This window comes from Impatiens glandulifera, chromosome 7 (assembly GCF_907164915.1).
Source record: "Impatiens glandulifera chromosome 7, dImpGla2.1, whole genome shotgun sequence".
NCBI lineage: Eukaryota > Viridiplantae > Streptophyta > Magnoliopsida > Ericales > Balsaminaceae > Impatiens > Impatiens glandulifera.
The window spans coordinates 49230950-49255073 of NC_061868.1; the positions used below are offsets into that span (position 1 = coordinate 49230950).

Below are 24124 nucleotides of genomic sequence, written 5' to 3' on the forward strand. Positions count from 1 at the left end.
AATGGAAACAATATTAATCCCAACCCCACACACACATAATCTTTCAAAATAAAAGAATGTTTTAAAACAACTTTTAAAATTAATTAATTTGGATTCAAATTTAAATAATTTATCGTAATTAAATTATAATTTAATTTTTTAGAAATCTTTTATTTAAATTAATAAAAATAATTAATTTAAAATATTATTTATTTAAAAACAAAATGGCCAATTAATTTTTAAAAATTAATAAACTGGCATATGTATATAATCATATTTTAACTGAAGTTTTGTTAAGTTCGTAGTTTATTGTCACTCGGAAAAGAGTTTTCGTCCTTCATTCTCCTTACTCGTTTTAAAAACGATTTTTACTTATAAAACGATTTTAAAAATCAATTGTATAACGTTTTATTTTAATTGATTATTCTTCCGGTTCTAGACATACATATGTTTTTGCGTATTTAAAAATTGTAATAACTATTATTTAAATGTTTTTACTTGTTGCTAATGATGATTAGGGAGAGAAATATCTGAAGAACATCATTTTAAATTTTAAAAGACATTATTGTTTAAAAATAAATCATAAATAAACTTTTGTCAAAATATTTTTTTTGAAAATATCTCAAAAATATTTTGAAATCATTTTCTAATTTTTCGGAATTTTTAGAAAATGGTTTGAAGTTCCAAAATTATAAAAATAATTTTGGAATTTTAAAAGAGGAACCAAACAGGCCTTAGGACCAGTGATGCGGTGCGAGTCGAAGAGATTGGAAGATAATCTAATTAAGGAAGGGATTGGAAGATATATTCTAATCAAGGAAAGGATTATAATATATATTCTAATTAAGGAAGAGATTACAAGGGATATTCTAAATTAGGTAGGGATATTCTTGTTATGGAAGGAATATCCTAAATTAGTGTAATTAAATTGTAATTAGACGTAATTCCTAATTTAATACGTGTAAGTCCTATAAATACCCTGAAGGTATTCCATTGTAAGGGAAAGAAGATTATTAATCAGAAAACGAGGTTTCCTCAATATCTATCGACTTTCGGTATTCGTAAGAATCAACGAATCTTGATAAAGGTTCATCCTAGCCACGCACGCTGCATCAGTTGGTATCAGATTCCAGTCGACCCTGAGGTATGCCGCCCCGAAGACAGCCGCGCAGCCCTACCCCTGGTGCTGATGATGGTGACCTTGCTGAGTTGCGACGTGAAAACGCTGAGTTTCGCCGTGATAACGACGATTTGAAGCGGCAGGTTGAATGGTTGACGCAGCGGATGGATGCATCTATGCACATGCACCACCCTGAAGATGATGTTACGATGACAGATGAAAACCCCTTCGGTGGTCTTCGGAATCGATCCCCTGAACGCCCCAATCATCGCTGGGAGCAGGCTTTCAGGGTGGACATCCCTAAGTTCGATGGTAGTCTATCACCGGAAGAGTTTATTGATTGGCTTTCTCAGGTTGAAGAGATTCTGGATTTCAAGGAAGTTCCTGCAGATCGTCGTGTACCCCTTGTTACGATCCGCTTACATGGTCGTGCACAAGCATGGTGGCAGCAGTTGAAACAGACACGTGTTCGTCATGGTAAGGCAAAGCTCACGAATTGGGACAAATTCAGGAAGCATATTAGGGCTGCGTTTCTACCATATAATTACGAACGTAACCTGTACCAGCGGTTCCAGAATCTTCGTCAGGGTTCTCGTTCCGTGGATGACTATTCCACTGAGTTTTACACCTTTGTGGCTCGTGTTGACCTGTCTGAGTCCCCTCTCCAGTTGGTTTCTCGCTATATTGGTGGCCTTCGCCTCCAGTTGCAGGATATTTTGAATATGTTTGATCCCTTGACTGTTTCTGAGGCACATCAGCGTGCTTCACAGGCTGAGAAACAGCTAGCCAGGCGCGGTTCGGGTAGCTTTGGAAAACAGGTTGTCCCCACTAGTGGCATTGGTTCTTCTTCCCAGTCGGCCCATCCCACCCCAGCCCCCCCGCAGGGACGTCCCGGTGGCTTGCGTTGTTTCAATTGTGGTGAAGTTGGCCATCGCCAAGCAGAGTGTCGCAACCCAAAGTCCACCAATCGTGGTCTTTTTACTGAGGTGGATGATCCTGACTCTACTCTTCCTTCAGATTCAGCCCCAGTGTATGATGTTTATGATGATGAGGCAGCGGAGGAGTATGTTTCTGGTGATGTTGGCCCCCTTTTGGTGATTCGTCGATCATGTTTAACCCCTCGTGCTCCTGACAACGAGTGGTTACGCAATAATCTGTTCCATTCCACTTGTACCATCGGTGGCAAAGTTTGCACCTTCATCATTGATGCTGGGAGTTGTGAGAATGTGATTTCTGAGGTTGCAGTTTCGAAGCTGGGTCTGTCCACTGAACCTCATCCCAAGCCTTATCGCTTGTCCTGGCTGAGTCAAGGTACGGATGTTACAGTTTCGAAGCGCGTACTTGTTAATTTTTCCATTGGTTCCCATTATCGTGATGCTGTATATTGTGATGTGGTTCCTATGGATGCTTGTCACCTTTTACTTGGTCGCCCTTGGCAGTTTGATCATTCTGTTATACATGATGGGCGTGCTAATACCTACACGTTCTTATTTCATGGTACCAAGATTGTGTTGATGCCAAATCAGCCCAAGAAGGGTGCTGCCCCCACTCATCATGCGTCCCCCCCTACCACCTTGTTGTCTCGGGGTCCTTTTCAGACCGCCATGGTCGAATCGGGCATGGTGTTTGCTCCATTTTGTTCGCTGATTACCTGTGGTGCTAGTTCTGAGGTGCCTATTCCAGTGCAGCCGCTGTTACAGGAGTTTGCAGATGTCTTTCCTGAGAATCTGCCTTGTGCCTTGCCTCCTTTGCGTGACATCCAGCATCACATTGACTTGGTTCCAGGTGCTGCCCTACCAAACCGTTCTCATTACCGCATGAGTCCCAAAGAACATGAAGAGTTGCGTAGACAGGTGGAGGACTTGCTGGCTAAGGGACACATTCGAGAGAGCCTTAGTCCCTGTGCTGTCCCGGCCCTTCTTACCCCAAAAAAGGATGGGTCTTGGCGTATGTGCATTAATAGTCGTGCTATCAACAAGATTACAGTGCGTTATCGGTTTCCTATTCCCCGGTTGGATGACTTGTTGGATCAGTTGGGTGGTGCTGTGGCTGTTGCACAGCTTTATTTCAGGGATGTGTATCGCCTTCATGGACTTCCTGCCTCCATAGTTTCTGATCGGGACACTCGCTTTGTGAGTCACTTTTGGAGGAGTCTTTGGCGTTTGGTTAATACTCAGCTGAATTTTAGTAGTGCCTATCACCCGCAAACTGATGGCCAAACTGAAGTTGTTAATCGGTCTTTGGGGAACCTTCTGCGCAGTTTAATTGGGGATCATCCTAAGGCTTGGGATCTGAAGCTGCCTCAGGCCGAGTTTGCTCACAATCATGCTGTTAATCGCTCCACTGGTTTCAGTCCTTTCCATGTGATTTACGGGCTGTCTCCGCGTGCTCCTCTTGATTTGTTAGCGCTGCCCAGCAAGGTGCGTCCTCATTCCACTGCTGCGGATTTTGTTGGTCAGTTGGCTCAGGTTCATCAGACCACTCATGACCGTTTGGTTGCTGCTACTGCCAAGTACAAGGAGAAGGCTGATTCGAGAAGGCGTGCTGTTGATTTTGAAGTTGGTGACTTTGTGTGGGCTATTCTGACTAAGGATCGTTTTCCAGCTCATGAATATAGCAAGCTTGCTGCTAAGAAGATTGGTCCTGTTGAGATTGTGGAGAAGATCAACCCCAATGCTTATCGTTTACGCCTTCCCAGCCATGTGCGTACCTCTGATGTGTTCAATGTGAAGCATCTTGTTCCTTTTGTGGGTGAGTCTTCTTCTGATGAGGATGATGCGGTTCCAGATTCGAGGACGAATCTTTTCTACCCTGGGGGGAATGATGCGGTGCGAGTCGAAGAGATTGGAAGATAATCTAATTAAGGAAGGGATTGGAAGATATATTCTAATCAAGGAAAGGATTATAATATATATTCTAATTAAGGAAGAGATTACAAGGGATATTCTAAATTAGGTAGGGATATTCTTGTTATGGAAGGAATATCCTAAATTAGTGTAATTAAATTGTAATTAGACGTAATTCCTAATTTAATACGTGTAAGTCCTATAAATACCCTGAAGGTATTCCATTGTAAGGGAAAGAAGATTATTAATCAGAAAACGAGGTTTCCTCAATATCTATCGACTTTCGGTATTCGTAAGAATCAACGAATCTTGATAAGGATTCATCCTAGCCACGCACGCTGCATCAACCAGTGTCCTAGGTTTGTTTATCGGTCGGGGCTAAAAAGTCCTCGGTCCAAGTCAAGAACCCCTCGGTTTGGGTTTAAGATCCTCGGTCAATGTGCGGAAGTTCCTCGGTCAGGGTACTAAGACATATCATTCCTTTGTTAGAATTCTCGATCGATTGCTAGAATTCTCGGTCGGACCTCTCGATTTTGGGTGGAAGTCATCGGTCATAGGTTCGGGAGTTCTCGATCGGGTGCAAGACTCCTCGGTCCTGGGTTCGGGAGTTCTCGGTTAGGTGCGAGATTCCTCGGTCCTAGGATTAACTTCTCAGTCGGATGTAAAAATACTCGGTCGGACCTCTAGGTTCTCAAAAACATCAAAATTGTAGGTTTTTGAAATTTTGATGTTTGAAATTTTGATGTTGGCTTGGATCATTTGATCTCATAGTTTGGGTAACTTCTAAAGCTTCTAAGAACATTAAAATCATCATCCCAAAATATCATTCAACCTGAGTGATGATCAATTTGTTCAAAACAGTTTATGGCCAAAAATCGAGTTTTTTATTTTAAAACTGTTTTGAAATAAAATAAGTTTGTCAATAGTTTTCTTATACTTCATATACTTGATTATACCAAAATAAGAACTCAAAATTTTTATTTATTTTGAAAATTTTAATTTTGATCAAACATGATTTAAATAGTTTTTCAACATCATTAGAAACATGCTGCGAAGTTTTTTAAGCTGCTGTTTATGAGGATTAGTTCAAAACAAAACAAACTCATTTTTTAAGTTATTAAAATAAAATTTGGATTTTTTTTAAAAACGGAATAATTGGTTCTGGATTTCACAAAAAACTTATAAATGATCCTATGATCGATTTCAATCATCAAATTCAAAAACTAAACATCATACAAGCTTATGAAAACTAAAATATAAAATTTCAATTTTAAATTGGAATTATGAATTAAAGGGTGATTGGAAGCTTACCAAGTGTTGGAGAACACTCCTTGAACCTTAAGGAAGCTTTATGGATGCCTGAATCTAAGGCCTTATGCAATGATTTCGAAAAATTCGAAAGTTTGAAGCTTTAATGGCGAATTTTCTATAAATCTTGATTCAAAATATGAGATTGGATCTCTTGGCTCCGGAATTGTTAAGGAATACTATTTATAGCCTCCCGAAGTTGGTTGAGGGAGTCAAGTGGATTGAATCAGCCATAATCCATTTATGGTATTTTGGTTGTTCTTCATCCCAATTGCCGGAATGTGGCATAATTATGCTTATGATTATATGAGAAATGATCATCGTGGTAGAGTGATCATTTCACATTTTGAATCAGTCGAAATTGTTGATTGTAGGCTAAGTTTCATCTTTGAGAAATCAAAGATGGGACTTGTTCTTATCCTCCAGCGATAGCGAGGAAGAAGACAATCGGGGTGAAACGACGTTGTTTCGGGTGAGAACGTGGACGCGAAGCGGTTTGTTTGCATTATGTCATGATTTTGTCGCGTTCCGTCGTGTTTTAGCTTACAAGCGTTAGCTGATTCCCTACTACGCGGGCACACATTTCTTCGGTTACAGCGGGCTACGCGGGCGCTTAATGGGCGTTGGATGAAAATCCAGCTTTCATCCAAAGGTCGCGGTTCCAGCTGTAGCGATTTCTCTGTATTTCGGTTATACCTGAGTACATATTTATTTTTCTTTTAAAATTTTAAGGGTTTGTTTGAAATTGATTTTTTTTTCATCCTTTTGGTTTTAATTTTAATCTCTTAAAATACACAAAATATTAAAATAAATATGACAAATATTTTATATATTTATTTTATTTTTGTATATTTTTTTGATTAAATAAATATTTTTTTGGGATGAAATGGTACCACATCATATTCTAAATTATTTATTTTAATTTCTTGATTTTTCTAAAATTATTTTGAGATAAAATGAGGACAATATTTATCCTACATAATTAATCTAATTAATTGTATAATTAGGTTTTAGTTTGAGTTAATTATTTTAATTTTATTTATTTGAAAATAAATTAAAATAATTATTTTAATTTTATAAATTTGGTTTATAGATTTGTAGTGATTACAAATAGAAAACTTTATATATGTATATTATTATAAAGCATATATGTCAACCTTTTATAAATTCACTAATTTTTTTTTGTTTACCAATTTTATTATGAGGAAAATATTTTAACGGTTGCTTCTTAATTAAAAAAGTTAAATATGTAACTTTAATTTATTAGTTAAAATTCTTTGTCACGGATTAAATTCATTTCTATATATGTCTTTAATGGTAAAGAGAGTATTTTCTTCCAATTATTTGAAAGCTAAAATGTAACTAACTTCTCTACTAGTATGAAAATAAATAGATTGGAGATTTCTTTTGTAAGAAGACATATCAATATATAATAGTATAGTTGTATATATGTGTGTGGTTATATATGTTTTATAATTTTATGTTTATTATATATTATAATAATAATAATAATAATAATAATAATGTAATATAAAGATAAAAAGATAATTATAATATTTTAATTAATTAAATTAAAAATATGAGTTTGAAATTATTTTTTTATATTATTAATATTTTCTTAATTTATTTATTATTGTAAACTATTTTATCGTTATTATTTAATATTTCTATTATTATATTTAATAATTATTCTTGTACGTAATTAATTATTCGTTTTTTTCTAATGTTTAATTAATATAAAAGGTATTGGTTTTTGGAATATGTATAATATTAACCAAATATTACTATAATAATTCTCTTTGAAACCTAATAATTTTGTTATTTTATTATTTCATTATGTAAGAATGTCACGTAATTAATCATGATAAAATATTTTAAAAAATAAAGTATATATTTATAACCTTTAAATGAGAGTAAAAATCACCAAAATATTATAATTTATTTATTAGTAATCCAAGATGAAAGTAAACTCAAACTAGTTTGAAATTCTATAGGAGTTAATTGTTATTTAAGCAAAATTAATATAAATAAACTAAATTGATTATTTCAAATTAATATTATTTTCCAATCTTATTTATATTAAAGGGAATGAAATAAAACAAATATAAGGTCTTCCAGTTTTGTGGATGAGTTTATGTATTAGTGACTTATTGTTGGTGTGACTGTCTAATCAATCAATGATTATTTGGATTTAATCTAAATATTTGTATTTTATTTTATCAGTAATTTAATTATTTAAATTATTATTATTTTTAGTTATTTAATTTTTATATAACAACTTTTTTTCTTAAAAAAAATGGAAATATTCGCTTATTTGATGTTGGTGATTTTGGATTTATTGCAATTGAATTTTTTTTTCTTTTATTATAATAAATTTTGTATTTAAAATTAATAAAAAATAATATAAATGTATTTTAATATTTTAATTTATAATTGAGTAATTAATTTTTTTTTTTTAAAATTAATGAATTTATCAGTTATGTTTACATAATTTTCACATTTCATAAACAGTTGTCAAGTGGGCCCGATCATTGATGAATTGGCCAAAAGATCCTCGCTTCTGAAAGTTCATTGGTTGGGTTTTTCCGTAATATTGAAGAAATCTGAGGAATTTTGGCTTCTTCAAGCGCCATGGATTCTATCTTCTCTTTCCTCCAGTCGCTTTGGCTTTTCACTTCTCTCTCTCTCTCTAAACTTCTCACTTCTTTTATTTTCTTTCGGTTTTGTTTATTCATGGCGTCTTGCTCTGACGATCGTGGTTTCTACTGAGCCAAGCCAATATATATATGGAGCTGTAATTATCAAGTGTTAATAGCATCTAGTGATCTCCGTCTCTTTCTGCTTTGAAATCTACTGTGATTGAAGATTCATCTTCTCTTACAGGCTTATTGCTCTCGTGAGCCAAGCTATGGAGCTCTAATTATCAGGTATTTAGTTACTTTCACTTTCTTCTTGTAGATTTGTGTACCGATTATCTCAAGAATCTAGTTGCTATTGTGCCTACGATCCTCGTTGATCTATTTTCGAGAGGCAAAACACTTTTTAAAGCTTTCTGTTCGAGAACTTAGTCTTGAAACTAGAATCAAGTTGAACTCGATGAACTGTTTAGTGTTACAGATCGGTAATCAATTTCTCGTTAAAGTTTCTATCAGGATGTTACTGAATCCTTCACTAGATATGCTTGTTTGAACTCACGATTTGAATGTGTTGAATTCGTTTTCCATCTCTGTTTTCTCCGTCCTGCTGAATAAATCAAGTACTACGGACTGTGGACTGTATTCAATATGGATACAAGTCCCGATCGTTATAATTAGTGAAAATTTGTCATGAATGGTGGATGAAGAATAGTCCTGTTAGATCATGATATAAATGTATAATTGACATCTCTTCTACCTGTATTTACTAGTGGGGTTAAAGCTGGAACATGGCACATGTAATTCTTTGCTGTTGTTTTGAGTAAAAAAGGGGGAAGTGATTATTATACATTTATACATTTATACTACATCCATGACTACAATTTAGTTGTATGTTGGCCCCAAAAAGGCTGTATATAGTAATTCCAGCTGATTTACTATTAAATCAGAAATGTGATTGACTGATGACCAAGACAAAAAGAACAGATCAGCTTTTCAGATTGTCTAGTTGTCTTTAGGAATTCAAATTTGAATAGAAAAATTCAAATTTGAATTAGAAAAATTCAAATCTCCACTGAATTGGTAATTATATTGCTGTCCTTTTTTTAAATATTGTATGAATTTTCTGTTTCTTAGATGGACATCTTTTGAAATTAGGTGTATTTTAAAATTTTATCTGAGATTTACGTACATATTTTATATAGAAAATACACTAATTTTGAAGGACCTTAAACTAACCCGGATGTTAAGTGTGTATTCTGATGACCATGGCAAAAGTAAAAAATGAAGTTACTGATGTGTCTTTTTCTATGTTAGCACAGTGTTAAACTGTTAATTAAACCTTGTAAGCTTGAAAAGCTTATCTGATTTATTACCTTTTCTCCCCCCATTATATCATATTTATTATAATTATTGAGGTCTGACTCTGACATGCTTTATATTTTTATTTCCCTTTTTGCCCTTTTGAGGCTAAAACAAATCAAACATAATTAAATTATTAAGGATCCAACAAAAGTCCAAACTTATTTGCTTAGCTGGTCTTTCTTCAAGGGTGAGAAGAATAAAACAACTTAATTATATCCCCGTATTATTTATTTTGCCAACGTGGCCGACCGGCCGGACCTTTTCTACACTAATCTTTCACTAGTCTCCTCCATATATTCTCTTTCATGATCTGGCAGGTCATTGCCATTGTGAAAGACAAATTGCTTTAATTGGAGTATTTATATATATTATTAATATGCATACAAAATATTAGATATATTTGAGAATTTTTATTTGAAAACACTTTTTAGTGAAGATATATTATTTTAAAGTGTATTCCAATCCGATCATTTTAGAATTATTATTATTATTATTTTTATTTTTATTTTCTTGAATTTAGAAACTGACACTAATCTATAGTCATGACCTTTCAAAATAAGTATATATATATATATATATATATATATATATATATATATATATATATTAAAATTTAAAGTTATTTTTGTATTATTATTAATAAGACTATTCTTCTTATTTATTATAGTATTTATACTTATTGTGGTTAATTAATTTTTCAAATATTTAAAATATAGTTTATGTGGAACTCAATGATACATATATATGTGTACCATTCTCTACGCCTAGAGGTGCTGGGTCCAAGTACTTTCTGTGGTTTTAAAATTTAGAGCATATGCAATTATGCATGTAATATAAACCACAAGGTGGAAGAACCCTTTGGATGCACTCGGCTATTTTATTCATATTCTTCTGATTGTTTCTGCTTTTGAATCAGAGGCAGCTATGTTCTTTCCTTCAATCTTTATAATTAGGAATATTGTGGTATGTTCTTTACTTGATTGTTGGGCTCTAGCTACTCTAATTGAAATTAGTTTCCATCAGGTTTTGTTTTCCAAAACTAAACTAATATAGCCACAAAAGAACGATCCCTTCATAGAATGTAGTGATACCTAGCTAGTTTTTGGAAGGAATAATTTATTTCTATCTAATAGCTAATCACTGCAACTATAATTTCTATTAACGAGAAGAGTGATAAATTGGGCTGTGGTAGTGGCTAATCCGCTTGATTAACAATTGGAGGTGTAATTTTAGTATGGAGGTTAAATACTCAAACTTTATTATACACGTGCTTAGATATTCCCAATCATTCTTGGTCGTTGTGTTCAATTCAAATGTTCATTCTCTCAATGTTCCAAAAAATGAGAGAAAGATATGCATTATATATTGTTTGAAGTCTTTTTCTTTTTCACTGACTCTAGGGGATGGATTACACTGGATTTGCAATAGGAAAAGCCTCTCTTTGATAGGTCAATGAGGAGATTCTACTGAAGGAACTAGCAAAGAAGATCATGGCAAAGCATAAGCATCGGATTAAGGAATCAATTCTGTCCTTTTTTGGACATCATGTAGATCCCGACAAGCATGAACAACTGAAAGAGTATAAATTAGGTATGTGAAGTAATGTGACATGCCCACGTATCATCGTTTCTTTCTGTTTGTTAGATAAGTAAGTAGCTTTAATATAAGGATCTTTACAACAAAATTCTTCATTTTTTATCATGTGTTTCTTCATTTTGTATCCAGATTAACTTTCTAGTTCTGCTTAGTTAGGTTTATATAAAACTAGGTTGCTGAGATGATGTTTGGATATCTACATTTCCAATCCACATAAATAAGAGAAAACAATTACGATTCTAAATTGCAGAACTGATTCATTACCATTTATACGGAGGAGGTATAAACAAATGATATCTGATGATTTCCTCTTTCTTATTACAGAAATGGATTCCAAGTTTCAGAAGATCCTGGAGTCAACTGAGCATGATGAGACTGACAGCTCAAAGACTGGGATTCTTATTGACCTTGTAAAGGAATTCCAAGAACAATACAATGAGCTATATAAGCACTATGGTCATCTAACTGAAGAGCTAAAGGCAAAAGCCCACAGTAAAGGAGAGAATGAGAGTTCTTCATCAAGTTCAGATTCAGAATCTGATAAAGATTCTCCTTCAAGGACCAAGGGTTCTAAAAATGGTAAAGCAGAGAACAAGTATCAGAAGTTGATAAATGACATTCAACAAGAACGTGATGCAGCAAATCTTGAAGTGAGAGCTTTAAAAGAAAGATTGACTGATGTTGAGGCAAAAAAGGAGGTCTTACAATTAGATTACCAAACGGCATTCAGCAAATTACAAGAATCAGAAACAATAATCCATGATTTGAGAACTCAAGCTGAAGTATCAGATCGTGAGAAGTCAGAGTTCCTGCAACAGATTAAAGAGCTGAATCTAAAACTGGAGACTTCAACACAGTTAGAAGCTGAACTAAATCAGAAGTTGGAAATTGTGAGCAAGGAGAAAACTGATCTAATTGTAGAAAGGGAGAATGCTATCAAAAGGATTGAAGAGGAAGAGAGAACAATTGAAGAACTAAGTGCCGTAACAAGCAAGATAAAGGATGAGAAAGAAGCATTGCAACTAGAATTTGATGGGTCCAGAAAGGAACTATTTGAAGTCAATGCGCTTCTTCAAACTTCTAAGCAAGAAGTGGTAAGCCTTGCAGAGGCACAGAAAGCTACAGAAGAACAGAATAGCTTCTTATCCACAAAGCTTTTAGATCTCTCAAACGAGATCAAGGTGGCACAGGATAAAATAGAGGAAATTGTGACCGAGTCTAGCCTACTAAGGGAGAAAATCAAAGAAAATGAAAAGGAACTTGGAGCACACAAGGAGATGCACGAGACATATCAAGCCACCACATCTGTCCAAACGAGGAGTCTTGAATTCAAGCTGGATTCTTTGCATACAGAGAAACAGGAAATCACCAAGCAGAGAGATGACACAGTTTCCGAGCTTCTCAAGAAACTTGAGGATATGGAGAAAGACTCACTGTCCAAAACTGAGACCTTAACAGCACAGCTCAAGGATCTGCAGGTGGAAATAGAGTCCTTGAACTCTCACAAGAGCAAATTGGAAGAACAGTTGCAAAATGAACGGGATGAATCATCAGAAAAGATCCAGGACTTGGTCAATCAGATTAACACAAAGCAACAGGAGCTGGAACATCAGCAGAAGCAGATTCTAGAATTGCAATCAGAGTTGGGGGTAAAAGTTCAGCAAATATCGGAACATGGTGCTCAGATAGAAAGCCTGAAAGAGGAGTTAACAACCAAGAGCTCAGATCAACAAAGATTGCTCAAAGAGAATGAGGGTTTTATAGTGCAAATAGAGAACTTGCAATCCGAAGTGGATAGCCTGCACGGTCAGAAAATCCAACTGGAAGAGAAGTTTGTAGTAGAAAATGAGACACTGCATAGCAGAATTTTGGAGCTTTCTTCATCGGAAAAAAGACTTGAGAATGAATTGGTTGAAGCTACCGCTCAGATTTCGACTCTAACAGAAAAGGTTAATAGTCTCGAAAGGGAGATTGACAATTTGTCCGCTCAAAAGGCAGAAATAGACTCAGTTGTAGAGAAAAAGGCTAAAGAAATAGCAGATAATATTCTTCAAATTGACAATCTGAGACAAGAGCTACTTGAAAAAAGTGAAATCGAAAAGAAGAAAGATGACGAGATTTCCACACTTCTGCAGAGACTCGAAGACACCAAGAATGATTGGGCATCTAAAGTTGAACTCCAAACAACAGAAGTCAACAGTCGGCAGCTAGAGCTGGAGAAAAGAGTCCAAGAAATAACCGAACACGGTGCTCATATAGAAAGCCTGAAAGAGGAGTTAACAACCAAGAGCTCAGATCAACAGAGAATGCTCAAAGAGAATGAGGACCTTTTAGTTCAGATAAAGAACTTGCAATCAGAAGTGGACAGCCTACAGGGTCAGAAAATCCAACTAGAAGATCAGTTTGCAGTGAAATGCAACGAGACTAATCAGTTGCAAGTAGAAAAGGGAACACTGGAGGACAGAATTCTAGAGCTTTCTTCCTTGCAGAAAAGACTAGAAAATGAACTGGTTGAAGCTTCCACTCAAATTTTGACTCTAACAGAAAAGGTTACTAGTTTTGAAAGGGAGACAGACACTTTATCCACTAAAAAGGCAGAACTAGATTCAGATGTTGAGAAAAAGGTTCAAGAAATAGCAGAGAATATTATTTTAATCGAGAATCTGAGACAAGAGCTACAAGATAAGATGGAGACTGAAAAGCAGAAAGATGCTGAGATTTCCACACACAAGGTAGAGCTTGAATTATTGCAGAACCAGAAGACAGAATTGCAATTGGAAGTAGATAGCCTCCAGGGTCTGAAAATTCAACTGGAAGAGAAGATTGAGGAGAAATGCAACGAGATTAAGCAGATGCAAGTAGAAAAAGAGACGATGCAGATAAAAATCGAAAACGAAGAGGCTCAGAATTTAACTCTAACGGAAAAGGTAAATACTCTTGTAAATGAGTTGGACAGCTTGTCATCTCAAAAGGCGGAATCAGATTTAGAAATGCATAAAACGGTTCAAGAAATTGAGGGTCTGAGACACGAGCTATTAGTTAAGACCGAGATGGAAAATCAGAAAGCTGAAGAGATTTCCGCTCTTTCAAAGAAACTCGAGGACACTGAGAAGGATGCTTCATCAAGAGTTGAACTTCTAACAGCAGACGTCAACAGTCGACAAGAAGAGCTTGAATCGTTGCAGAACCAGACAACAGGATTGCGATCTGAGCTGGAGGCAAAAGTCCAACAAATTTCCGAACACAGATCTGAGATAGAAATCTTGAAAGACGAGCTATCTCGTAACACCTTACATCAAGAAAATCTGCTCAAGGAAAGAGACTTGGAAGTGGAGGGGCAATTGGAAGGTAAAAGTAATGAAATGAAACAGATATTGACGGAGAAAGAGAGGTTGCAAGATAGGATCTACGAGTTGGAAGCAAAGAATGCTGAAGCTTCTGTAAAGATTTCAACTTTAGAGAATGAGTTCGGTGCTTTATCAGGTCAGAAAGCGGAATCAGTCCTGCAGATAGAGAATCTGAAAAATGAGTTACAGGGTAAGACTTTGGCTGAAGAAACAAGTCTGGAAGAAGTAAGAAACTTGACTGTGCGAGTAAAGGATCTAGAGTTGGAGGCAGAGACATTAACCAACCGAAATCATCACCTCGAAGAAGAAATCAAGAATCGAAGCGATGATATTGGCCGATTGAGAGAGGAAATAGAGAGCGAGAAGGAACGTCTAAAGGCAAAAATTTCCGAAACAGAGAGCACGATATATGAAAGGGGCATGGAATTCTTCTCTCTCCAGAAGAAACATGAAGACACGTCTGATAAAATCACAGCTTTAACCGATCAATTGGAATTGCAGATGGAGATCTCTAGACGTGGAGAAGACCAGGCTGCAGAGTTATTGAATAAGATCGTTGAATTGGAGGAAATAATTGAGGATATGAGTAGAGATTTGGAACACAAAGGAGAAGAACTGAGCAACATTGAAGTGAAGTACCGTCTTTTAACTCAGAAACACAAGGTAACAGATCAGCTGCTGGTGGAGAAGGAAGAAAGTCACAAGGCTAGAGTGGCGAAGCTTCTTGAAGAGCAACAAGTGGTGGAAGAAAAGAACGGTGAATTATCATTGAGGATATCTGAGTATAAGAAGACACAGGAGAAGATAGTGGCGGAGATAACGGCCGGAGCGAAGGGAACGATGAGGGATCTAGACAGATTCACGATAAAGTTCGAAGAAGATTACGGGCATTTGGAGAGTTGCGTATACGAGATCTTGAACGAGGTTCGGATTGCAAAGAGGTGGGTGAAGGAGAGTAGAAGCGAGAAAGAGAGGCTGATGAAGAAAGTGCAGGAGAAGGAAGAAGAGGGATTAGCTGTGAAATTGAAAGTTGATGAGTTGGAGAAGAAGTTGAGGAGATACGAGGAAGAGAACAGTAGTTTAAGGGTAAGAATGGAAGGGCAGATTGAGGAATTTCGTAGGGAGAAAGATGAAGGAATGATGGGGGTGGGGGAAGAGAAGAAGGAAGCAATAAGGCAGCTGTGTATATCGATCGAGTATCATCGGAGCAGATGCGATTACTTCAAGGAGATGATCTCTAAAATGTCTGCCCGTGGCCGTGGAGGAGGAGGAAGAACTGCCATTGCTGCTAGCTAGCTTAAGACTAGCCTCTGAGGCTTCTTTTCCAGGTAAATTTTAACTTTGTTTACATATCATGATCATCAACCACCACCGTATATTTATTTTTGTTTCTGGAACCCTTGATTTATTTATCTCCTCTCCATTTGTAATCTTCTTCTTCTTATTCTTTATTTATTCATGCATGTATTGTGAGTTTTTAGTACAACAGATGATTTATCTTTTGTTAATTAGTAATTAGTTTCTATGGGGAATCTTCTCTCCCTAGCTACCTATAAAAAAAACAATATACATCTTTTGATTAGATGAGCTGAGCCTACAATACATTGAAACATCTTTTGATTAGGTACATTGTTTGGATTCAACTTTCCAAACTAATTGTTTTGTTCATTTAACCTATAGTTTAGTTGAATGCTAAACACATTATGTTTCTATCCTTAACACAATATTCTGACAGTAATAAAAGGGTATCCAAGAAGTTAAAAAAGTAAAACTTATTAATCTCATATTTATGAGGGAGGTGATTATATTTCCAATATAAATTGTGTAAGCAATTGACAACAACAATATATTTATGCACAAAATCATGTGTGTATTACCAAATATTAAATAAAGTATTATTAGGTGAATGACCTTTATTTCGGCTCTCTAAGGCCTAAGCTAATCCTACTCTTTTTGGTTATTCAAAAAAAAAAAAAAAGTGGGGAGGAACAGTAGAAGTCCAATTATGTATTGGAAATGTTGAAAGAAAGACAAAAAAAAATCAAACCAAACTAGTAGAGAAAGTGAGAAAGACGATGGGTGCGGTGCGCACCACACTCGATCGCGAAGTCACACCAATTTCCACTGATTGATGATTAACACCCACCCACCCACTTCATCACGCATCATTACCTTTTATCTCTCTCCACACACACACAACACAACAACACAAAGAGAGAGGGAGAGAGAGAGAATGGCAGGTGGTAAGCATGAAATGATCATGGAAGAAGGAGGCTCAGGCATATGGGATTGTGGTAGTCCACTTTACGACTCGTATGAATTGGCAACTCTGATTCATCTCATCGACAGCCACTGCAATAATAATATCACTCAGAAAAAATCTCAGCAAAACATGATCATGGCCGCATGGAAGATCAGGGAAGAGGCACCGTCTTTCTCCTTAGAAAGGACCTGCACAACCACAACCACCACCACGTCCAAGCTCGGTAAGAGCCTCTTCCTCCTCCACGGTTGCTGCAGTAGGATTCTCAGGACAATAATTATTGCCTGCACCTGGAAAAACAACAACAAGAAGAAGAACATTAATTATTAATATAATTAATGTCTATCCTATTCCTATCCAACTCATTACTTAACAAATTAATTAAAAAGGATACTTTATCATTTCTCTTTGCACCATTTCTTTTTTCTTTTTTCTTCTTTCATTTATATATATCCCTTTCTTTTCCGTGATAATTATTAAAATAAATAAATAAACCAATGTTACTTTTTAACCTAATATGTATTAATAATAATATTATGTAAAAAGAGGTGTAGGTGTATCCCTATAATTATTCCAATATATCTTGAGGTTGCTATATCACCTTTCAACCTGGATTTTTCTTCGGATTGAATTATTTAAAAATCTAAGAGAATAATAATAATAATAAAAAAATGTTTGTTGATAATTTTAAGGAGATAGAAAGAAAAAAAATTGATATAGAATATTAAATGTATAAATATATAATAATAAAATAAAAAATAATAGTTAATAATAAATAATATTTTAATTAATGAATTAAGTGATTTAATAGATAAAATTGTAGAATAATATTTAATTTATTGATATAATTTTTTAGTATTTATAAAATAGATTGGAACTTCTTAAACATATTAAGAAATAAAAAATAAAAAATTTATTTAAATAATTTAAACCAAAGCAATCACATATTTCATCTGCACAAGAATCAATTATATCAATGCTCATTGCAAAATCTTAATATATAATTAATCCCACCTGGTTATATATATAAAGAGGAAATCAAAACCAACCAATCCACATAAACAAACTCCTGAAGATCCGGTCTGAAGTACATATAAATTAATTCATCTTAAACAATCAAACAAACAGTATAACTAGAGTTGCAAGAGACCAAATCGCTTTGCACAGTTGATGCTGTCGTTTAATATAACATCCATGTCATATTTATAACTAAATCCCATCTTCTTAAGCTTAGAAATGTCACAACAGCTTCCCTTCTCTGCTTCTACAATCAGCCTGTTAATAAAATAAAACCAGCATACATCAGACAAAGATCAAGATCAATAGAAGAAAAGGAGAGAACTTGCCCGTCCTGTATCTTGAGTTTAGGATTCTTGTTTTGGAAATACTCAGCCATCTCGGAAATTGTTGGATCAACAGCCACACACATAAACCTACCCTTCATTGAAGATTGCTCAGTGCAGAATATAAATGCTTCACAAACATCTTCAATATGTATAAGAGGAACTGATCCCGACAATTCTTGAATCGATTTTAACCCTAAATAACTGAAAGGATGTCCCGTTAACTGCCCTACTACAGCTCGTACGCTCATTGGCACATAACCCAACATTTGAACATCCCCTCCAACCAGTCCACATATCAGGCTCACCACTTCCAGTTCACCCACGTTATACCCAAGTAATTCTTTCTCTGATAATGTCTTTGACCTAACATAAGCCTGTAGAATATAATATAATATAATACGCATGATCATCAATTAGATAACTCAGATTCATGTTTTGTTTTTTACCAACCAGGAGATCCATGTCGTTCTTCAAGGAAGAATAAGGAAGATGCAGAGGAGTCCAGCAAGATTCATCATTACAAGCTTTATAACCAGACCCATCTTCTTTAAAAGGCGAAGCAGCCATCACGCTGCCCGCGAAGATCAAACGTTTCACAGTTGCCGATCTACTGCACAAATCTGCAATGGTTCTCACCCCGGCGACCGCAGCTTCTGTAGTGTCCTTGTACTGTTTTTATTTTTTATTTTTTAACCCTTTAATAAGTGCCAAAAGACCAGATTAATTAACAGAGTTTAACTACTAAGGGCTACTTACCGGAGAAGAAGAGGCGGCGCCGGCGGGGTTATGCTGAAGAGGGGTTGCCAAATGGATGACATAACGACATCCCTCAATGACAGGTCCAAATTCATCTGGGTTGTATATATTTGCTTGAAACAGCACCAGATTGGTTTCTGCATTAGGCAAAGATTTCAAAACCTTGACCTTGGATTCATCCCCTGCGAGCAAAGATTCATCAGAAATTAATCCTTAATCAGAAAACAGAAAACAGAGGAATTAATTATATAAACCTAGATTTTGGGTGGTGGCATGGACAGTGTGTCCTCTTTCCAGGAGTTTCTTGACAAGACAAGAACCAATGAAACCAGAACCTCCAGTTACACAGACTTTGTAGAAATTGCTCTGTTCTTCCATTTTCACAATTCTCTTCTTGATGATGTTTTTTACTACTTGTAGTAGTAGTGGAGGAGGAGGAAGATGGGTGGATAAATCAATGAATGGAGCAATATTAAAGCCTCGTTTTTTTTTTTAAATAAATGAAAGTTGTCTATCAAATACATTATTGAAGTTTATAAAATAATTATTTCTCTTGTTCCTTAATTAATTAGCCTTGTTTAATGAAAGGAACAACCTTTACAATATCTCGTCTGAATTTTTCTATATTTGTCATTTAGATTGAATTTGGTTTATGTAGGGACAAAAACAAGAACTTTTAAAATGGGCCCTGACTAAGAAATCATTGATAAATATATTTTCACCAACTACACTATCTTGACTAAGTTATTCATTCTAATATATCTTGGTCTTGGTCGGGATTATAAAATTGTGGTGATAGTATAACCTTTCTTACAAAACAATAATATAATGTTTATTAGGTAAAAGGTTAAGTCTACATGTGAACATATCTTGGGTTGATCTATACCTTAACCCAAAATATAAATTTGAGTAAAATAATTTAATTTGAATTAAATTTGAGTTCAGTTTAATTCCGGTTGAATTTGAGTTACCCAATTTACGTAAAAAAAAATAAAAAATAATGTAATTACAAAAATAAAAAACACCCTCCAAACAATATATGCCAAGTTTCACTAAATCACTCCTCCTCTCTTTATCTCACTTTCTCTTTCACAGATAAAGTATTAATTTTATTTTTATACTTAATTTTGAAATAAAAAAATATTAAGAAAGTTAAAAATGTTTTGTAAGGAAGAGAATGAATAAAAAATAATTTATTAAACAAAATTAAATGGGTCAAATATTTATTAAACAATTTTCACACCCTAAAATTCATTTATGATCGAACATTTTCGATCCTGGTCAAGACCAGGACTGAGGAAATTAGAACCCAGGATTGAGGAAATTAGAATCTAGAACCGAGAATTAGAACCGAGAATTTCAAATCCGACCGAGAGGACCGAACGATATTCTTAAGTTATGACCGAGAGATCCGACCGAGACTTCTGCCCATGCTTTGCCACCTCATGTTTCAACCACCTCATGTTTGACCCATCTCATGCTTGAACCACTTCATGCTTAACCCACCTCATGTTAGGACTTGCTCATGCCATGCTATCTTGAGTTGTAAGTTTACCCACCTCATGCTATGACTTACCCATGCTATGACCAACAATCTTAATTAACAAGTGTACCACCTCATGCTATGAACTGCCCATTCTATGACTAACAATCTTAATTAGTAAGTTTACCCACCTCATGTTATGACTTACCCATGCTATGACCAACTAACTATCTTAAGTAGTAACTAGTAAGTTACCCAACTCATGCTACCTTAACTGACCATGACTAAAACTATATATATTCTTCACAAACGGAGTCATTTCATTATATTTATTTCCCCCTTCATTAAGAAATAGAAGCCATTGAAGAATAATCATCCTTATAGCAAAGATAACCTAAGTCAAACAATCTTTTCTAAAACACTTCTTAGAAACCCACACAAGACCATATAATTTATGTAAATTCTATAAATTGTGCATACTTTCTCTAAAGCATAATTTTATTGCATACCCATGTTTTTATTGATGAACAAAGTTGAAAACCATGTTTTCCAAAGTATAATATGTTTTTCAAATTATGAAATGTTTTTATGGAATCATAGTGAATACTGATGAAGGAATTGACGGGTATGGAAGGAGGGCTAACCAAAATGAGCTTTGGTAGTTTGATTCCAAAATACGAGTTGGGTTCTATGGGACTTGACTTCTGAGATGAGCTCTAGAAGATCTTACCCACAAAGAAAAAGGTCTAAACAAGATTCAAAAGAATGTTAAACAAAACGAGTTAAATATATGTTAAACAAGTAAAAAAACGTGTTAAATTTGTTAAACTATGTATAACGAGTCGAATACTTATTAAATGAGTTAAAAACGTATTAATTAAGATAAAAATGTGTTAAATAAGTTAAATTACGTTTAACGAAAAAAATTAAAAATAGCAACTAGCCATTTATATGCAGTGTTTTAAATAACGTCGGTAATGGTTGCTCCATCAATAACGACGGGAATTAAAACTAACGTCATTAAGAAAAATTACAGTAGAATAAAGTCGCTAATACACTTTAACGACGTAATTTTAGATTTTCCTTCTTTAATTGGTTGCGTTCAGGAGTATTAGTGACAGGTGACAATAATAAAATTACCGTTGGAGAACTTCAACTGTGTGGAAAAATAAGAAATAACGACAGTATTACCATTGAAGGTTTTATTTTCTTTTAATAGTTTATTTATAAGAAATAAAGACGGAGAAGAAAATTCTGATTTTGGAGTTTTTTTTTAAGAAATTAATTAAAAAAATCTTGTTTAATGAGAAAATTAATTTTAAAAATTATATTAAAAGAAATTAATTTAAATTTAATAAAAGTAACTAAGATTTTTTTATTAAGAAATAAGTACTTTTCTACCAAATTTAATATCTAACTTAAAAATTCTAAAAAAAAATTCTTTTTCAAATGTTAACTTTTATTATAAAAAAGTAAAAAAAAAAATACAGTCAAATATTACAACAACAAAAAAAAAGAAAACAATACTCTTTGTAAACTCTTATATTCATTTTTTTTAGATCGTCCACCACATGATAAGAGGATTTGATTTACGGTCGTCCGCGATATTGTTGCTAGAACTTCATTCAATTAATTTGGTTTAGAAGTCGACGATATTTGTTGGTGTATCCCATTAAAAATGAAGGAGGTTCTGCATAAGAGTGCACATTCTCTTGGGAATGTGACAATGAAAAAAAATATGATTAATTGATTTTTCACTCTTCAAACAAATTCTTCAAACAAATGTTACAACTACTAGCAAGATAAAATCTCTTCATTTTCAGTTTGTGAGATGTTAAGACTCCTCCATTGATAACTTCCTAAAAAAAACGAGATTTTTTATTTATTAATCTTCAAATCTAAACACGTCTCAAATAGTATAAAAATCTTTCAAAGAAAAGAATGTTTTCCATTGAGTGTTAGGCATTCTTGTCGTTAAAGTCTATCATTGATGTCTATCTCAAATAGTTTTTCCGTGAAGGAGTGATAAATTATTCATTGTTTAAGCTTCATCTACTCTTAAAAACCCATACATTGACCATCTACTCTTAAAAACCCATACATTGACGTGATTAAAAGCATTTTCTATGTCAAGTTTACAAAAACATTACATCCTTTTTTTTTTTTTTTTTTTTTTTTCTAATGACACTTTATGTTAGTTAGTGATAGCTATAAATTTAGAAAATCATACTGATTTTTTAAATTTAAGAAAGAAAACCAAAATTATATAATTATAGAATATATATATATTTAAAAATATTTTTGCAAACCCATTAAATCAAACAGGAACTTAATTTAGCAGAAAGAGTTCAAAATCAATCCAAATGTTAAAAGAAACTGTCTTTTATGTTTTCAACATATAAACAAACTAGAGTTGCAAGAGGCCTGATCGGGTAACACAATCGATGCTGTCGTTTAATATAACATCCATGTCGTATTTGTAAGTAAATCCCAGGTTCTTAAGCTTCGACATGTCACAACAGCTTCCCTTTTCTGCTTCTTCAACAATCACCCTAAATCCAACACTTATAAATTAGCATATGTACATGATCAGACATATATAAAAGATCAGAAAAGAGAGACTTGCCCATGATCCTGTATCTTGAATTTGGGATTCTTCTCTAAGAAATAGAGGGCCATGTCCGACATTGTTGGATCAACAGCCGCACACATAAACCTACCGTTCATTGAAGATTGCTTCATGCAGAATATAAGTGCTTCACAAATATCTTCAATGTGTATAAGAGGAACTGATCCCAACAATTCTTGTATCATTTTCAACGATAAATAATTGAATGGATTCCCTGTTAACTGCCCTACTACAGCTCCTACACTCCCCGGAACATATGCCAACATCTTAACATCCCCTCCCACCAGTCCGCAGATCAGGCTCACCACTTCCACTCCCACACAATCATCATTGTAACTAAGTATTTCTTTCTCTGATAATGTCTTTGATCTAACATAAGCCTATATATACAATATCAACATGAATGACTAATTGATTAATAGATAACTCAGATGTTCATTAATGTTTTACCAGAAGATCGTTGTTAATGGAAGAATATTGAAGATTCAGAGGAGTCCAGCAAGATTCATCATAGCAAGCTTTATAACCAGACCCATCTTCTTTAAGAGGCGACGCCGCCACCACGCTGCCAATGTAGATCAGGCGTTTGACAGTCGGCGATCTACCGCACAGTTCTGCGATGGTCCTCACCCCAGCTATGGCAGCCTCTGTAGTGTCCTTGTACTGTTATCAACCATTAATATTATTAAGTCATGTGCAAAAGGATGAAAAACAAATGAATCTGGCAAAAAGACCAATACTTTTTAATCATTAACAGAGTAAGGGATGTATACATTATACATACCGGAGAGGCGGTGGCGGGGTTATGCTGAAGTGGGGTGGCCAGATGGAAGACATAAAGACAGCCTTCAATGACCGGTCCAAACTCATCTGGGTTGTATATATTTGCTTGAAATAGCACCAGATTGCTCTCTGCATTAGGCAAAGATTTCAGGAGCTTGACCTTGGACTCGTCCCCTGCGCGCATAGATTCATCAGAAATTAATTAATCCATAATTAGAAAACAGATGAATTAGTTATATATACCTAGATTTTGGGTGGTGGCATGGACAGTGTGTCCTCTCTCGAGGAGCTTCTTCACAAGACAAGAACCGATGAAACCAGAACCTCCTGTTACACAGACTTTGTAGAAATTGCTCTGCTCTTCCATTTTTACAACTCTACTATTCTCCTAACCATTCATGTTTGTAGTGGAGCTGCTACACACAAAGTGATAAAGGAGGGTGGGTGGAAAATAGAGAAAAGGGAGTAATATTGGTCAACAAATGCTCTTTTTTTAAGCGTAATAATTAATGCACTAGACAGACAAAATTGTACCATACAAAATTGGACAAAACTATAAATGCACGGCCACTACAAAACACAATATCAGTATCAATCAGCTTCATGACAAATCTTTCTCAATTGCACATTTGTCAAAGCATGCAATTAGTTTTCCTCCAAATGGCCCATC

At 34.7% G+C, this 24124-nt stretch overlaps 3 protein-coding genes across 4 annotated transcripts; 1 reads left to right on the forward strand and 2 right to left on the reverse strand.

Annotated features, from left to right (window-relative positions):
* Positions 1 to 7964: 7964 nt before the first annotated feature.
* Positions 7965 to 15718, forward strand: LOC124945424 (COP1-interactive protein 1). 2 transcript variants are annotated; one of them, XM_047485861.1, is made up of 3 exons: positions 7965 to 8180; positions 10652 to 10841; positions 11172 to 15718. In XM_047485861.1, exons 2-3 carry the CDS (start codon positions 10742 to 10744, stop codon positions 15488 to 15490), a joined length of 4419 nt encoding a protein of 1472 aa, XP_047341817.1. In that variant the 5' UTR covers positions 7965 to 8180; positions 10652 to 10741; the 3' UTR covers positions 15491 to 15718. The 2 variants fall into 2 exon arrangements, with proteins under 2 accessions (XP_047341817.1, XP_047341818.1); XM_047485862.1 differs by lacking the exon at positions 7965 to 8180 and adding an exon at positions 10119 to 10214.
* A 1738-nt stretch (positions 15719 to 17456) lies between these two features.
* LOC124945681 (putative anthocyanidin reductase) lies at positions 17457 to 19024 on the reverse strand. Its single transcript, XM_047486153.1, has 5 exons — positions 18814 to 19024; positions 18560 to 18741; positions 18254 to 18472; positions 17804 to 18177; positions 17457 to 17732 (listed from the first exon to the last, which is right to left on the reverse strand). The coding sequence occupies exons 1-5, from the start codon at positions 18935 to 18937 to the stop codon at positions 17591 to 17593; spliced, it is 1041 nt and encodes a 346-aa protein (XP_047342109.1). The 5' UTR covers positions 18938 to 19024; the 3' UTR covers positions 17457 to 17590.
* A 3330-nt stretch (positions 19025 to 22354) lies between these two features.
* On the reverse strand, positions 22355 to 23895 carry LOC124945682 (putative anthocyanidin reductase). The gene is made up of 5 exons (XM_047486154.1): positions 23698 to 23895; positions 23456 to 23628; positions 23122 to 23334; positions 22669 to 23051; positions 22355 to 22594 (listed from the first exon to the last, which is right to left on the reverse strand). Exons 1-5 carry the CDS (start codon positions 23819 to 23821, stop codon positions 22450 to 22452), a joined length of 1038 nt encoding a protein of 345 aa, XP_047342110.1. The 5' UTR covers positions 23822 to 23895; the 3' UTR covers positions 22355 to 22449.
* Positions 23896 to 24124: the final 229 nt, after the last annotated feature.

Bases quoted from the DNA above. Each gene is read 5' to 3' on its own strand.
- LOC124945424 (XM_047485861.1), top strand. From the start codon at position 10,742: ATGGCAAAGCATAAGCATCGGATTAAGGAATCAATTCTGTCCTTTTTT. The intron at 10,842-11,171 runs GTATGTGAAGTA...TTCTTATTACAG, and splicing joins ACTGAAAGAGTATAAATTAG to AAATGGATTCCAAGTTTCAG.
- LOC124945681 (XM_047486153.1), bottom strand. From the start codon at position 18,937: ATGGAAGAACAGAGCAATTTCTACAAAGTCTGTGTAACTGGAGGTTCT. The intron at 18,178-18,253 runs GTTGGTAAAAAA...TATATTCTACAG, and splicing joins AGAACGACATGGATCTCCTG to GCTTATGTTAGGTCAAAGAC. The intron at 17,733-17,803 runs GCAAGTTCTCTC...TTTTATTAACAG, and splicing joins AAACTCAAGATACAGGACGG to GCTGATTGTAGAAGCAGAGA.
- LOC124945682 (XM_047486154.1), bottom strand. From the start codon at position 23,821: ATGGAAGAGCAGAGCAATTTCTACAAAGTCTGTGTAACAGGAGGTTCT. The intron at 23,335-23,455 runs GTATGTATAATG...GGTTGATAACAG, and splicing joins ACCCCGCCACCGCCTCTCCG to TACAAGGACACTACAGAGGC. The intron at 22,595-22,668 runs GCAAGTCTCTCT...TGTTGGATTTAG, and splicing joins TTCAAGATACAGGATCATGG to GGTGATTGTTGAAGAAGCAG.